General features: G+C 35.3%; 1 protein-coding gene and 2 long non-coding RNA genes across 3 annotated transcripts in view; 1 reads left to right on the forward strand and 2 right to left on the reverse strand.

The window, feature by feature from the left end:
* Positions 1-1161: 1161 nt before the first annotated feature.
* On the forward strand, positions 1162-6916 carry LOC309496592 (GTPase IMAP family member 7). The gene is made up of 4 exons (XM_082166618.1): positions 1162-1425; positions 1722-1827; positions 3411-3565; positions 4994-6916. The coding sequence occupies exons 2-4, from the start codon at positions 1731-1733 to the stop codon at positions 5783-5785; spliced, it is 1044 nt and encodes a 347-aa protein (XP_082022744.1). The 5' UTR covers positions 1162-1425; positions 1722-1730; the 3' UTR covers positions 5786-6916.
* LOC309496613 overlaps positions 6682-16812 on the reverse strand; it is a 66666-nt gene continuing 56535 nt past the window's right edge. Inside the window, exon 3 of the long non-coding RNA XR_014205184.1 lies at positions 6682-9228. This is a non-coding gene — a long non-coding RNA (uncharacterized lncRNA). The remainder of the gene's footprint in view (positions 9229-16812) is intronic.
* LOC309505384 lies at positions 12635-13965 on the reverse strand. Its single transcript, XR_014208417.1, has 2 exons — positions 12771-13965; positions 12635-12698 (listed from the first exon to the last, which is right to left on the reverse strand). It is a non-coding gene; the product is annotated as an uncharacterized lncRNA (long non-coding RNA).

Below are 16812 nucleotides of genomic sequence, written 5' to 3' on the forward strand. Positions count from 1 at the left end.
TTATGTTTTTGAAAGTAGTCTCTTAATCTCACCAAGGCTGCATTTATTTGATTAAAAATACTGTAAAAAACCCTGAAAATTCAGCTTTGTCATCACAGGAATAAATTACATTTTAAAATATATTACAACAGTAACGAGTTCATTTAAATTGTAATAATATTTCACATTATTACTTTTTTACAGTATTTTTGATCAAACTAATGTTTCCAGACTTCTGAATTTCAGTGTATTAGATTGTATCAGATTATAAACTTCAAGAGTAACTACATTTGTGTAGTTCATCACATTCACTATGATCATTTTTCATTAAAGGGATAGTTAAAAAAAAAAAAAAAAATTCTGTCATCATTTAATCCCCCTCATGTCGTTCCAAACCTGTATGAGATTCCTTCTTATGCAGAATATAAAAGATATTTTGAAGAATTCTGGTTACCAAACTGTTTCAGTTCCCATTGACTTACGGACAAATATATGGACAAAAATTACAATGGAAATCAATAGGAACTGAAACCGCTTAGTTACCAAAATTCTACAAAATATTGTTTATGTTCTGCAGAACAAAGAAAGTCATGGGGTGAGTAAATTATGACAGATTTTTTGTCACTTCATGACTATATTTTGTCTTCATTTTGAAACAGTATATCCACTGTTTTATAATTTTAACCCTGAATGACAAGTGAGCTTGTGCCATTTTCCTTTAAAATAAATGCAGCTTATTTTTATATTTTTGTTCTATAATGTAAATATATTCATGCATGACTTAGGCTACATGTCCAAATAAATGCTGTTCACAAATAAAAAGTGGGTCCATTTAAAAAAAACTAAAAGTTCAAACATTTAACTGTTTTTCTTCTGTTAGCTGGAACATTTCTTTGGCAGTTTATTACAATGTAAATATAACACATTATTGTATGTATTGCATGTGTTACTAGAACACAAATGGAGTTATTGTTACTTGATACGTTCATATTTAGCCTTTTCAACCCAGAAATTCCTGTCCTGCCACTTTCCCAAGAACCATTTGTTACCACAAGATTTAATAACCCTGTGAAATGACAAGACGGAAGCTAAACAGGGAAAACGTTGAGCATGCACATGTTTGAACAGTGAACTGAGGAAGAGTACTCAACTTCCTGTTTGTGGTTTCAGACCATAAAAATGCTGCAAAACTAGCCATTTATCCACCCTGATCATGAAAACAGCATTCATGGACACACCTTTAAGAAGTCTCTGTAAAAGAGGTGTGTTTCATAGACAGAGAGGAGGAGGAGGAGGAGGAGGAAGCATCACATGTTCGGGCAGAGTCAGACTACCAGCAGTGTTTTGACTGAACAGCAGGAGGAGAACCAGGAAGTGCAGAGGAACACAAGCAGGCCAGCTCATAAGCTCACGCTACACACACAATAGATCAATTTCTCAGTTAAGGTAAGCTTTTCAAGCTTGTTTTATTTATCAGCTTTCACATAATCAAAAGCAGACACCACACTTTCAGTGGAAGCTGAAGACTTAGCCTAAGTTTTAGGCTGTTTTTAAGCTGTCAGTTGAAATGAGGCAGTTTGAACAGTGCTTTACTGCAGCTGAGGTAATGTGAAATGTGCGTTTTTCTGGCAGTTCCTCTCTGCTGAGTCATGTGAATGGAATGATGTCCTCCATTTTCCCATTAGATGACAATTCATAGTCTATACTGCACAATACATTATGCTCTGTTGTGTCCTTTCAAGGTGCAGACTATGGAGGGAACTACAACACAAGATGAAATTCACCAGGAGGAGAAAGAAACTCCAGAAAGCAGTGGAGGAGGAGGGGGGACAGAGCCAAAGGAACAAGGTTTGGCATTGTAATGTTTTTATCTGATTTACTAAAACAAATCAAGGTTTTTGTGGACATGGTACCAGCCTAATACCTTGCTTTTGGGCATGTGCCTACCATGGTGTTGTTTAAGTACTTTGGAGTATCACTGTAAAAAAGGCGGCCCTTTTAGACTGCCACTTAGGTCAATTATATTTTTGGCTTGAAACAAAACAAGGTTACAAAATTTAGGTTGCATTTTTATTTTTATTTTTTTGCAGTGCGAGCAAATACCATGGTAAATGCATCAAGTAAAGTGTTTTTAAGTTGTTCCACACTTAAATATGCCATGATGTCATCATTTTGTCCTTTTAATTGTTTCTTACTTGCAGGCTTGAAACTGAGACAAGCATGTTTTTTTCCTCTTGCTAATAGCATCTTACAGTATGTTCTTCACCATCCCCCAAAGTAAAAAGGAAAACATTTTTTAGAAGATACTTTTCAGAAAACAGCCTTACTAAAAATAAAAAGCACACTTTTATATTCTGACTCGCATGAGAAGAACAACAGAGCTTCATTTGTGATTTGAAACGGGGTGTGACCATAACCCTGCCACAACGTTTAATTTTCACAACCTTTAGCAAGTCCAATTTTGCAGTTTAAAGGGAGAGTTCACCCAACAATGAAAAATCTGTCATAATTTCCCTTATGTTGTTCCAAACCTGTACGACAGTTGGCGGTAGCCACACATAGTATTTTTTTCCTATATATATCTTATATATCTTTTGTGTTCAACAGAAGAAACAAACTCATACAGGTTTGTAACAATATGAGGGTGAGCAAATGATGACAGAATGTTCATTTTTGGTTGAACTATCCCTTTAAGTTGCATTACAGATATTTCGTATCATAAAAGGTGTTATGTATCAGTTTAGTCTTTAGGTGGCGGTATTGCATCAAAATTATGTGATGCTAACAATATTGTCTTTCACATTATTATATATAAACAATTCTTGCTTGTTGCTTTGCTAAAACCAGATTTGTAATAATTTTTCACACCACTAACTGACCTTGATTAAAAATATATATATATTTAACAGTACGAGGCTTTAAATGAACTTTAAATAAACTGTTTTCTATTTTCTGCATGTCTTATATATTCCTATAATCCAGCTGGTATTATAGTGTGAAGATACATTCTGTATATTTATTCAGGCATAATATTCAAATATTGAATAAGAAGATTTTAAAATCAAACTCAAAATGATTTAAATAGTAAAAAATGTGGACAAAAAAAAAGTGTAAAAATGAATTTGCCATGCAATGATAAATTACAAACGATTTAATATGCCAGTATTGTGGTGGAATTTTCAGTAATTAAATGTATACATTTTTTTTAATGAGTTATTGCATTATCACTCATAAAACCACTAACACGACAGGGGATCATGATCCCATTTCCCTCGCATTATTTATTCAAGAGTACAACTAAAATCTAAATAAGTCAACTGAAACATTTCCTAGTATTATCGTAAGTTATTATTTAGAGGACAGTGGTTTCTTTGTAACTCATGGCTGTCTATAATAACTCTCAGTTTGTCCGTTTCTGTCTGTGGTTCTAGAGTTGAGACTGGTGCTGCTGGGCTCAGCGGGTGCGGGGAAAAGCACTGCGGTCGATGCCATCCTGGGCGGCCCGACATCTGAGTCCGACTGTCCTGGCCCTGAGACTCCAGTCACTGCCTGTCAGAAGAGACGCGGGACGCTGGCAGGGCGACAGGTGGGTTCATGTAGCTCTTAAACTCTACGAGAGGCCATCTGATTATTCAGTCCTGCACATGTAGTTTTTAAAAAATGTTATAGAAATAAAGTTGCTTCAAGGCAAGTATGTGATTTCTTATTATGTGACTAGGCATATCAAAAACATTTCATAACATGACGTCTATGTGTAATATTTTTGTTTGTTCATATTTATATATGCACATCATAAACCATAACAGTTATCATACAAATTTTACAAATAGCAAACTTTACCTGCCTTTTGTTTGTTTGTTTGTTTTAGAAAATTTAGAAAAACCAGTAGTTTTAAAAATTGAGATGCCACCTGGGAAATTGAATTACATTTTGTTAATTTTTGTTTAGTAAATAAATTCATATGTTAGCACAATTTATATTTGTCTACAAATATAAAACCTTTGTACCATTAAACCTTTGATTCAAAAAGATCATGAGAAACAAATAAAACATGTACACTTACATTAATATACATTAGTTAACATGAACTAATAATGAAAAATACCTCTAAGACATTTATTAATCTTAGTTAATGTTAATTTCACCATTTACTAATACATTAAAAGTTGTTAAAGTTGTTTGTTTATTATTTGATGGACCTGAGCTAACATGAACTAACAATGAACAGTTGCATTTTTATTAGCTAATGTTAACAGATATGAATAAATACTGCAACAAATATATTGCTCATTTTTAGTTAATGTTAGTTAATGCATTAATGTTAACTAATGGCACCTTATTGCAAAGTGTTACCAAATATATTATAAATAAAATGTATATAAAAAATGTAATATTAAAAGTATATAAAATATTTTATGCAAGCGAAAGTGGCCTAACGTTACCTTAAACTATAAGGCAAGGCAAGTTTATTTATATAGCACATTTCATACACTATGGCAATTCAAAGTGCTTTACATAGAAAGGAATAAAAATAATCACAAAAGAAAAGCAAGGAAAATTAAAACAGTTATTCATAATGCTTAACATAGAAAGGAATTAAAATAATCATACTATGGAAATTCAAAGTGCTTTGCATAGAAAATAAACACAAAATAAAAGCAAGGGTAATTAAAACAGTTATAAAAGGAATTAAAAGAGATAAATGATACAGTTATACAATGAATTAAAGTAAAATGAACTAAAGAAGTGAAAAGATGATACATAGCATAAACTTCTATAACTTTACTATAAGCGCACGCTGCAGTTTTATTGTCTGCCGCTTTAAATGCTTAAACTTTTTAAAGCAGGATGGATTTTGATTGGCTGTCAATGTTTTTTATCATTTATCAGCTGGTTCTGAAAGTGATTCCAACAATATTTTTTCTTGATGTCATTGTCGTTACAGTTGTGGTGTGTGGACTCTGCTATTCTTTTTTTACTATATCCACATAAGACTCGGTTTTCTTCCTTGCAGGTGGCTGTCGTGGACACACCTGACTGCCTGTGCATCGAGCGTCCCGCTGAGGACGTCCGCCGCCAGTTTTCGCTCTGCGCGGCTTTATCGGCCCCGGGGCCCCACGCTTTCCTGCTCTGTGTCCCTGTTCACCGGCCCAGCAACCTGGAGCTCCAGATTTTGGAGACCATCGAGAAGGTGTTTGGTCCCGAAGCAGTTAGTAAACACGCAATGGTGCTCTTCACTCGCATGGACCGCCTGCCTGAGGACATTTCACTGGATGAGTATCTCAGCACAGAACGGGTCGACTTACTGGAGCTCGTGCAGAAGTGCGGGGATCGACATCACCCGCTGCGGGCAGGAGCGAGCGCAGGAGAGAAGGAGCTGGAGGAGCTGCTGATAAAGGTGGAGCAGATGGCCAAAGAAAGCGGGACGCAATTCTACACCTGCCCTCTCTTGAAGGAGGCAGAGAGGAGAGTGAAAGAGAAGGAGGAGGAGATCTTGAGAAGCAGAGGAGAAAGAGGGGAAGACGATTCGGAGGGAATAAGGGCCGAAGCAGAGAGAAGTGTGGACGATCTGGTGGTTGAGGGAATCGCAGACCTCTGCGTCTCCACGCCTGACTCCTCATTCTTACGCTGGTTGTGGGACAGCGTGGTCGAGTGGCTTCTGTGGCTCCCGAATATGGTGAGGGGCAGTGCTTTACTGGGGTCGTTCGTGGGGCTGTTCGTCGGGGGGCCCTTAGGAGGGGCCATGGGAGCAACGGTGGGCTCTGTGGCAACGGAGATGGGTAGACGGAAACGAAAAACCAATTGAGCACTTGAATTTGGTAACAGCTTATTGTATTTTTCATTACCATGAAAAAGTAGATCAGTTTTTCGTATACATTCCAATGTGAATATAGAATTGGATAATGAACACTATGAAATGCTTTTTCATGTTTCTAATTTAATACAATAATTTTTTTTCATTACAATTTAACAATTGGAGTGAAAAGTTGAATTGAAAAATGAACATGAAGTTCAAAGTCTTAGGGTCACACTAATTTCTCATACGGAAATAGTGCAGAATATAAAAAAAAATTAAATACATTAAACATTTTCATTTTCAAAATCCTTAAATGTTCATTTTAGACCGATCAAATTTACAGATTTTCAGTCTATTTAAAATAAAAATTAATAAAATGTAATAAAAATCCAATGAATATATAAATGCATAAAATCCAATATAAAAAATCTAATAAAAATACAGCAAAATACAAGGGATTCCAGCTATAAATGTACACGAACTTGATCTGTTAAGCATGGCATAATGTAATAATGTTTGTAAATGTTATTCATGAAAAATATTATAAAGTGTTACCAAACATTTGAGTGATTAAAGAGTCCAAAAGCCAGACTAATTTTAATGGTGAACAAAGAGAAGGGTTTAGATGTGTCTTTGAGATTTATTTCTCTTATTGTGTGCACCCTTCGTTTTGCACTAAAGCTTTTTTGCCTTAAAAGCTGGATGAGTTTAATAAGCACCTGTTTTCGGAGCTCTGTAGAGTAATGGAGTGAAGATTACTGTGTTAACACTGTCACCAAAAAGCTTCACTCCACACATACACAAGTTAAACTCACTGTATCACTACTAATCCTGAAGTGCTTTCTTTGAAGAGAGGACTGAACTCGAAGCACACTATAAAGTCTGAATTTGTTTACAGACTGCAAACATCTCTGGATCTAGGTGCATAAGTGTTTTTATTAGGTCACTGCTGCACTTCTCAGCTGCTATGGAACAAATGCATGCTGCACACTTTGAGACAGATCGCATGATCATAAATGAATAACGCTCCTCATATAAGCGGTTTTCATGTGCAATTTTGTTACTTAATTGGTTTGCAGTTCAAATATATCTGCAGCTGTTCTGGAGTGTGAAAATAAAACTGCATAATTTAAACAATCAGTGATGGTGTGACTAATTTGCGTGTTTTATTTATATGCACATTTAGTCTCTCCAATTACAGGTTTCAGTCATTCGCTTGGAGTTAAGAAATAATATTTAAAATATGAAATCCCATGCGCACACATGGCCATTATAGGCATATATATATATATATATATTTTTTTTTTTAAATCCAATATTTATTTGTGATTACACCATGGGCTGTCTGAATACTCGATTGTGATTGGCTGGAAGGTGTGCAATAAAGCTGTTTAATGCACAGGTAGTTCCAGTCAGTTTAATCTCTGTTCTATATTAATGAGCACACAGATGCATTCATCACTTGCGCACACAGAAACATATATAACAAAAATATTGCGCTGCAAACATCAATAACAGCTTTAAGTTGTCAATGCTGGCAAATTACCGTGGTATAAGCGGCATAATCCAAGCGAAGGTTTTTGTCCTCATTTAATTTACAGCTAGTTGTGGATTATACCTTACTTAATTAAATTGGCATTTTTAAAAAATATTTCATAATAGTTAGAAAACATTGTATTTTCTTAATATTTTTAAATATATTTTATTAACTATAGTATATATACATTTAAAAATATTTATTATATTTAAAGAGCCTATTAAATAAGTAGCATATTTGGACATATGACATTTATTATTATTATTTTTTACATAAAATCATAATTTTTAGTGGCACCAAAAAAGTATTTGGAAAGTGACTTTATCAGCATTGTTGAACTGAGTTTTTAGTGGATGTAAGTCAGTTCTCCTCAAATTCACACAGGTGTAGTTCATAACATTAGCTATAATTATGATCACTAATGTTAAACAACCAGAAAGTTTCCAAATATTATATATATTATTTTATTATTTATAACCTCACAGACTTTGTTATATTAAACGTTTTGACTAATGCGCTTGTGCTATATCATTCTTCAAAATAAATGCCATTTAATGTCATGTTTTGTTATTTAATATGAAGATATTCATACACATCTAAGTGCTGTTTATGTGTCCCAAAACTGTTTAGGTACCACCATATCATATATCCATATATTATACATCTATATTCTGCCACATGTCATCTGTATGGGATTTATCAGTTTAAACAGAAATGTTGTGTCTCTTTACAAAAAAAAAAAAGACACCCAATCATTCCATAGACTCCATAGTCTTTTAACAGCTTCAGAAGCCATGAGCAAGACAGGAATATTGTGAAAAGGCTTTTATGCCACTGCAGAAAGACGTCAGACAGACAGATGCAAAGACGTCTCTCTCTCTCTCGCCCTCTTTTGCGAGAGCAGCTTTATGTTTTTGACATTGACATAAGTGATAGTCTGCTAAACCCATCCATCAGAAAAACCCATCCCTGTATTTCTGCCTTCAGTACAGCAAGGCGTTTCCTTATGTGGGTGGTCCGCCCAGGGAGAGAGAGAGAGACACAAGCCTGCTCTCATGTTTCTAAGCAGAGAGAGAGAGAGAGAGCTTGCTGTGGGACGCACATCTGTCTTCCAGATGTGTCTTTTTGCAGTTGTTTGAAACAGGAAAAAAGAACGTTTAAAAAATAAAGGAAAATTGGTGCTAAACAGATTTTTATTGTCAGGGATTACGGATGTAGTGCTCTATAGATTACAGTATAGCAGACTGTGTATGACTCAGCCAGTACTGTATATTTTAACCTCAGATCCATCTTCTTAAAGAAACGGCGCAGGAATTATGTAGTGCGGTCCCCTGCGTACTTGGACTTGTGGATAACGTGTTTAAAAAGGAACACCTGTCCAAATATTATTCTGTCCTATTGGACATGCGTCTGGATGAGGTCAGGAAGAGAGAAAGATGAGAAAATGAGGAAGAAATGTGTAAAAGAAAGCAATGGAAAGAATGAAAAGGAGGGAACTATGGATTAATATGAAGAAGAAGAAAAAAAACACTTGAAATACGGAGGGAAAATAATATAAACATACCAAAACTAGTTTGTTCCCTCACATAATAAATAATGTATTTTTTTTAAAAACACCACAAACCTTGTGAACGGTCTTTTCATGAATGCTGTGGTGATACGGTTAGCTCTCAAAGGACCCGATGCCCTTGAGAACTGACACCGTGATGATTTGTGCCGGTATGCGTAACACTGGCCAAAGTCTCGCGGAGTCACAACTGGCCCATCATTAATACAGTAAGGATGAGTTATGCAGCCGCCTCGCCCCTCAGCGGAGATATTGTTGATAAAGGGCCTTGTGGTGCACTCAATGAGGAGCAGAAGCAAACTGCAGACGCCTCGACATTGCTCTCTGATGATGATCGCGGCCTGTGGGCTGAGAAAGACGAAAGACGAAGCGAATGTAACCGAATGACAATTTTTTTATCACAGAGCACAAGTCAACTTTTTTAGTCGTTAGCTCGCGCAGCAGTTTTTCAAAATCACAGACTGTGCTGACTGATGACGCGTTTTAAAGGTCATCAGCATCGTAAATCCTGCAAAGTTTTTATATATATATATATATTTTAAATGTATGTACATTTATAACACTATACTTTGTATTACATTACAATTGCAACAAATTACAAGAAACTAGCCAGTTAACGCTGCTGTGAAGGTGTTTCTCATACAGCGGCTGTGGGAGTAATGTGAAGTTGACATCTTTCTCACTTCCGACTGCCGTAATCAATCTCCTCTCTATTTTTTCCCTCTTTTTGAAAGTTATGAAAACACTATGGTGGAGTTTTTCTTTTGCTATTTGAGCAAATGACACAAATATATATATATTTAATGTAGTCTCTCATTCACTGATATATCTAAGTTTACCCGACTATTACGACTTCCGCTTCTGAGAAACCCGGAAATGTGAAAATGGTTTATATGCAAAGGACTGAGACGCTGTGATATCGATTATAAATGTAGCTAGGTTTTCATCCTTACTATTTTTAAACTAATAAGGTAACATACAGTAGGCTAACAAGATTACAATTTTTACCATAGAAATACCGTTTCCATGTTTTTAAAAAAACACGAATCTACTTAACTGTCACCGGTGGGATGTTTGCCATTAGGCCTATACATTTAAAACAATATCTTAATCTAAACCTAAGTAATATTGACAAACTATAAATCATTTGAAAGCTTACAATCTATAGTTTTCATATTTGGTGTCTTATTCTCAATACAAATAACAATTTATTAATTTGCAACAAGCAGGCTATATTTTCAGACTCATAATGCGTGTTTAGACCTTTATTTTGAAATAACAATAGCGTTGAACATGAAAAATCATGAAATATAGGTTTGATAATAATTGAGTTCAAAACCATCCATTCTATTTTTTTAAGAAAAAAAAAAGGTCTGAAAATGTTTTAAATAAAGAAAAAATTATAGATTCTCAATTTGTGATGCAGTGGTGAGCTAGGCTACAAATCCGTATGCCTTATGTGTTTGTTAGAGGTCGAATTCAAATCATATACTGCCCATATTATTTCTGAATAGGATGTCTACTTAATAAATAGTATGAAAATTATGGAAATATATGGTTCACATCACTCAAACCATATTGAAATGGAAGAGTCCTTATGGTCACCAAAGGACTCTAGTTGGTATCTAGTGGGAAAGTTTAGTACTGCGCCCAAACAAAATTTCCAAAGCAAATTTTTTGAGATATAAACTTCAAATTTGGAACACAACTTGTTCAGATTTATGGCTTGGAATTACTTGAAGTTTTAGAGTAAAACATGTTTTTTTTAAATATATATTTTATGTAAAATAGAAATTATTGTATTTGTACATTGTATGTACATATTAGGCTACTTCTACAATAATCTGCCAAGTGTGTCCTTTTTAAAAGAGACCAAACTTAAGTATTCAAAATTGATAACAATTTAAAGCGGAAATGTTATTTTGGGGTGCCCAGAAATGGGACTGACAGTTAAGGGCTTAAGGAAAATTTAAGAATAATTTGTTTTTAACGTCCCCTCGTGCTCGTCCATATAATGGCAGTGAATAGCGACCAGCATCAAGCTTTTAAAAAAGATGCAAGAGTATCACAGAATGATGCAACACGTGTGTTAGAAGTAAGGTTTGGGGAAAAAACAATCTAAATGTAATATTATTTAACAAAAATCCTGACCTTGGCCATTGTTCTTCTTCTGAGTGGACACCCCCGCTAACAACACCAGGGTGAGTAAATGATGGCTTCAGTTTCTTTTTTAGGGTGAACTATCCCTTTAACATAAATCACACAGACGGTTGTTATGTGCCATCAAACATTTTATTTAATAAAATGCTGTTTTGTCAAGTAAAGTAAAATGGTAATATGTAACTTGACTGTAACACCATGAAAATACAGATATAGAAGTATGTAACAGTCATGTCAAAAAAATTCATTCATTCAACTATAAACCTTTATGGGGATAATAGTGTAGCCTATAAGAATTACTAATAATTTGTTTAACCCAAAAGAGGTTTTAGATGGGATTATATTTCATGTATCACAATTGTTAAAATGCTTCATTAAAAAAATAAATACTCTATGAACTACACGCACAGCACACGTCTGCTGATTGACTGTAATCTTCTGAAGAACACTGATGTCCAGCGCCCAGCCCTGGAGGAGAGACTGCAGCCCCCTCATCTTTTTCCTATTAGTGCTGTTTTCGTGTGTGTGTGTGTGTGTGTGTGTGTGTGTGTGTGTGTGTGTGTGTGTGTGTGTGTGTGTGCGCACAGCAGTGATTGTTTAGAGTCAGTATGTAACAGTGTGTGTGGCTTTCAGGCAACCTATAAAGCACTGATAATAGCCCTGGCCAAATTACAAAATGAAAATGGACCAACAAAAGTTTGCTTTCATAATAGCACGTCGGGTGCTTATTTTTTTATACGCACACAATCAAACTTTTAATGTTTATGGGGCACTGGCAACATTTCAGTGCGTAAAATGTTGGTGTTTATTTATTACATTTGTGAACAACTGAAGTCTATAGCTATGAGGTATTGCTCTCAAAAGCACTTTATTTTTAAAGGTTTACTTTGCAATGCTACATTCAGCTGGACTGTAAAGTAAATAGAAGTCTTTTGAAACTTTAAAATAAAATTTTTTTTGCACAAGTACTACAAATAGAAATAAAATCAATCTATCTATAAGGCTCCTAATACAATCATATGTAGATATTCTCAGAATATTGCACCGATACCTTATATATTTGTTTTTGTTTTTTCATTTATTTTTGTGTGCATTCATATTATTTCAGTCAAAGGGAAGAACCAATGAGGTTTGTTCACACGAGTCATCAGGTAGGTTCTGTTTATGTTTTCTGATCAATGTTTATATGTGAATAAAAGCCTACATTAAATTGGTTCATCATAAAGCTATCGTGTCTCTTCAGATAATTTGGACTAAACCGCTCAATTCATGTGGATTAGTTTTACACTCTCTTTGAAGCATCAAAGTGGTAGTTGCTTAGCTATCAATGAAGGGACAGAAAGCTCTCAGATTTCATCAAAAACCTCTTCATTTGTGTTCCGAAGAGTTTGGAACGACTTGAGGGAGAGTAATTGATGGCAGAATTTTCATTTTTGGGTGAACTATCCCTATAGAATAAGGTCATGATGTTGCATCCAAAAAACCCGAAATACATTCAAAATATTTGTTGCAATGTGCATCATATTGTGAAGTATAGTTGGTAATATGAATGGATTTGAATGACTTTGGCGTCTGATTGTGGTTCTATTTAATGGTAGTTTGTAGGGCTGTACTCAACCAAAGAAAATCTTGGTCGACTGAAGTCCTGAAATTTTCGACTAAAAATCGACTAAAATCGACTAAAAATGACGGTAGAAAAAAAAAAAACGTTAAATGAATTAGATGCGCACTGTGCGCAGTACTTGGTAGCCTTGTTGTCCGCCTAAATGAATTATAAATAAACATAAAAAACTAGTAGGCTATTTGCAGTATATTAAATCGTTTTTGACCTAATTATTTTGCACTGAAATGAGTCTGACACTCGAGTCTGTCGGCTCTGACAGCGTTGCATCACGTGCACCTGCAATATCATAGCTTATGATTTCCGAAAATAGTACTATGTTGTCAACTAGTGATATCATCACAAGAACTGTTGAGGAATATGCAACATAATTTAGACAATTATTTTTGTCATATGTTATAATAATAAGTTATAACTGTCAGACACTATCATTTCACCGTGCATGTCCTCGCACCGAGCGAGTCTGAACATGAGCTCAGCTTCACAGCTGAGACACGAATAGACTATTAACTTAAAGCTTTTACTCTTAATAAACACAAAAGGCACGTCCACTTTAATAAAAAAAGAATATTTATTAAACAAACCAGATCAAGAGCAGAAACGAAATAAAGTGCATAACTGAAAAATAAAGCATCCTAGGCTCAAAACTAACACAACCAACAGCACAGCGCAATTGCGCATTAGGCTCCAAATAAAAAATAAAAAAGTTAGGTTATCACACTAAAACATTGAAATATGCAAATTATGATATGTTCATATAGCCTACTCAAAACAGACAGGGCAAGCTAATGCAGACAAGTGAGCTTACCACTTTTAGATGATATGTCATGTTTGTCGTCGAGCTGTGGAAAACTGTTGCTTGCAAACTTTGCATTCGACCTTTTTCCTGTTATCAATTTTAACAAAATGCTGCCACACTGTCGATTTCTTTGTTGTTGACATGTTAGAAGAGGACTGACTATTAAACGATCTCACAATTAATAATATTCAGCATCAAACCTTCTATAGTTAGCTCTCTTTTGGGTTGGGCTAATCCAAAAAAGGTGAAAACAAGGGGGGTGTTCTGAAGACAGACTGTTACAGTGAAACAAGGGTACTCTGAAAACACCCCCATTAGCAGTTAGTGCTTTCCACCTGATGAAATGAGCGCGCCTCAGCGCGGCAAAACTGATGAAATAAACGCGGCAAAACTGATGAAATGAACGCGGCAAAAAATCGACCAATCAGAATTTTGGTCGAACCAGAACGTATCGACGGTCGACCAATTAATCGACTAATCGACTGGGACAGTACAGCCCTAGTAGTTTGAAGAATATTTTTTCATATTTTTGCTGCATTTATTTGATTAAAAAAAACACAGTAAAAAAATAAAAAACTGTAATATTGTGAAATATTATTACCAACTTTTCTTTACAAGAAACACGAGCATCGTTTATGACTTTTCTCCAAAGCGATGTACAGTACACTGTATTCAAGGGATCCACTTTATCATTTTACTGAATCAATTCACTGAATCAAGGTTCGCTGAATGAGTCATCAAAAAGACTCAGTCAGTAAGTGACACATTAGACTGATTCAAAACAATTACTTGGATCAAGACTGTTTTATGAGCCGTTCTGGATGATTCATTAAAAAAAAGTGAGCATGTGAATTAATTCAGAAACACTGTTCAGAAATAATGCAGATCATTAAGAACCTCTAACAGCCTAATGCCATGAAAAACAGTGCTTTACCGCACATACCTCATCTGAATGCAGACTTGAGTGATCTTAAAGTGACTCAAGAGTGAGTACTAATGATCCTTCCCTCAAATCACAGCAGGACGGGGGCCTCGCTGCGCTCCGCACAGGCCCTTAATTGATTAATTGTGCGGGCCTCACTAACTGACATGCTGCTGCTGGTGAGTGGGTACAGCCCACGTTTGAAGTGCAGGCCTACGGGATGTGTTTGAACATAGCATAGAGTGCTCACTGCTCTTTGTAATGGACACCATTCTGCGGTCTGATCGCGGCTCGGGGTCAAGCCAAAGCAAGCATACTGTTCCTCCCATTACCAGACACAGCGAGAGATCTGGATTCCGCTTCAAGGATGAATTAATACAATGCAGATCTGTCCAGGATTGCTCCTGTCCAACACAGCGGATCAGGGCCTTAATCCTGGCCCGACCGCACACTTGCGTAATGGAAGAGTCGGGTCTGTTAGGATACCGTCATGTAATTCGTAACCCAATGTCAATCTGACAACCAGAGAGACTGAAATGCTAATGGGGCAATTGCATCATGCAGGGCTGTCTTTGTTTTTTAATGGATATGTTTGATCGTGTTAGTGCTACAGCACTTGTTGACCCGTACCGTAAGGAATACATCTATTAAAAAAAAGGGTTTGAAATGACAAGAAACATAAAGCCTGTAAAACACATTTTCTTTGATGCTGTGGCTATTAGATCCTTTGGATACTTGTGTTCAGAAGTACTATCCAGTTGTGTTACTTCAAATGCAAAACATGCACACGCGAGACCTTGAGCTAAAGAGTACTGTGAAACAGCGATCATCTGGTGTCAAGGCAGAGAGAAACACTGCAATTGGGTTTGAAACCAGTTTTGGTTTCATTTAAAGGAACAGTTCGCCCAAAAATGTGTGTGTTTGACAGACCTTGTTGAACACAAAATAGCTGTGTAAATATTCTTTAACCATCTCCTTTTTTTTGTTCCAGAAAGAAATAAAAGCAAAGGGGGTTTGGAACGACATGAGGGTGAGTAAATAATGACTGAATTTTCATTTTTGCGTCAAATAATCATATAAGAACCCCAAACCCCAAGTTTTTCACCACCCAATAAAAGGAAGACAGAAAATGATGAGAGGGAGGCAGAGAGAAAGAGAGAAAATTACGTCCTTCATCTGAAATCTCAAATGAAAGGCAGTGAGTTGGGCCTAAAGGCCAGACCTCTGATTTTTTACTGTGGTCCTTTTGAAAGCATGCATCCAGCAGAAGACTGGGAGGAGGGGGAAATAGAAAACAGAAATGGCTACAATTTGCCTGAGGGAATAATTCACAGGATAATTTCATCAGTACTGTTGCTCATTTATGAAAGAAAGCTTGAACCCAGCTAAAAAAGGACTTTTCTTAATGTCGGCATGAAATGAAAATTCATTCTTCTTTTTTCTAAATGCGCGTTATTGGTCTTATTGTGACTGATTCATAATGGTATTGAATTGTATTTACTCACAATGTCATTACTTGGTCTTCCAGTGAAAAGACTTTGGCACTCTGGCAAAGTGATTGACTCCTCCAAATCCAATCATTTAATCTGCATAAACCCCTCCCCTTTTTAAACTTTCTTTTTTTTTTTTTTAATCTTTTCACTCTGATGTACATCACAATATGGATGATATTTGTCTCTCTGGTTCATCACAACTTTAATGCACATTATTCAATGAAAAATTCATCTGTATATTTTCATAAGAAAAATTGTAATGTTTAATGAAAAAAAAATTTCTTTCTGAAATTACAAATTTCATTTTTGAAATTATTGTTTCTAATATAGATTATGAACACCATTTCATATAGACTTTAATCCTGTTTCATATTGGCTGATCAAAAAAATTCTGTGTATTTATTTACTTGATTTTACAACATTTATTTATTATTAAAAAAATTAATAATATTTTATTAAATATATATATATATATATATATTTAAATTAAATTAAATTAAATACAAAAATGTGTAAAATTATATATATATATATATATATATATATATATATATAATTATTTGACATTATTTTATTAATGATATTATTTGTGTTATGTTTCATACATTTTTCAAATTTGCATCCAGAGGTGCAATGTATCTGCACTTCACAGTCTGTTTATTTATTTCACCTGTTATCAATGTGTCCTGTGATTGTGCAGAAATGGGGCAAAAATGGGCATGTTTGTGCGTGCATGTGTCATGAAAGGCAGAAAAAGCAGACGTGCTGCGGCCTCTTTGATGCACTTTGAGTCGGGAATAGACTGGGAATAGACACGAAGAGAGTTTGCGTCTGTGCAGCAACCACTAACGAACCGAGCACGACGCACGAAGTCATTAAATGTGTGTAAACATCGAGCTGTCTGTCACGGCCAATGAAACTGGAAAAGATAGCTTCA

Source organism: Leuciscus leuciscus (genome assembly GCF_965113295.1).
Source record: "Leuciscus leuciscus genome assembly, chromosome: 1".
Taxonomy (NCBI): Eukaryota; Metazoa; Chordata; class Actinopteri; order Cypriniformes; family Leuciscidae; genus Leuciscus; species Leuciscus leuciscus.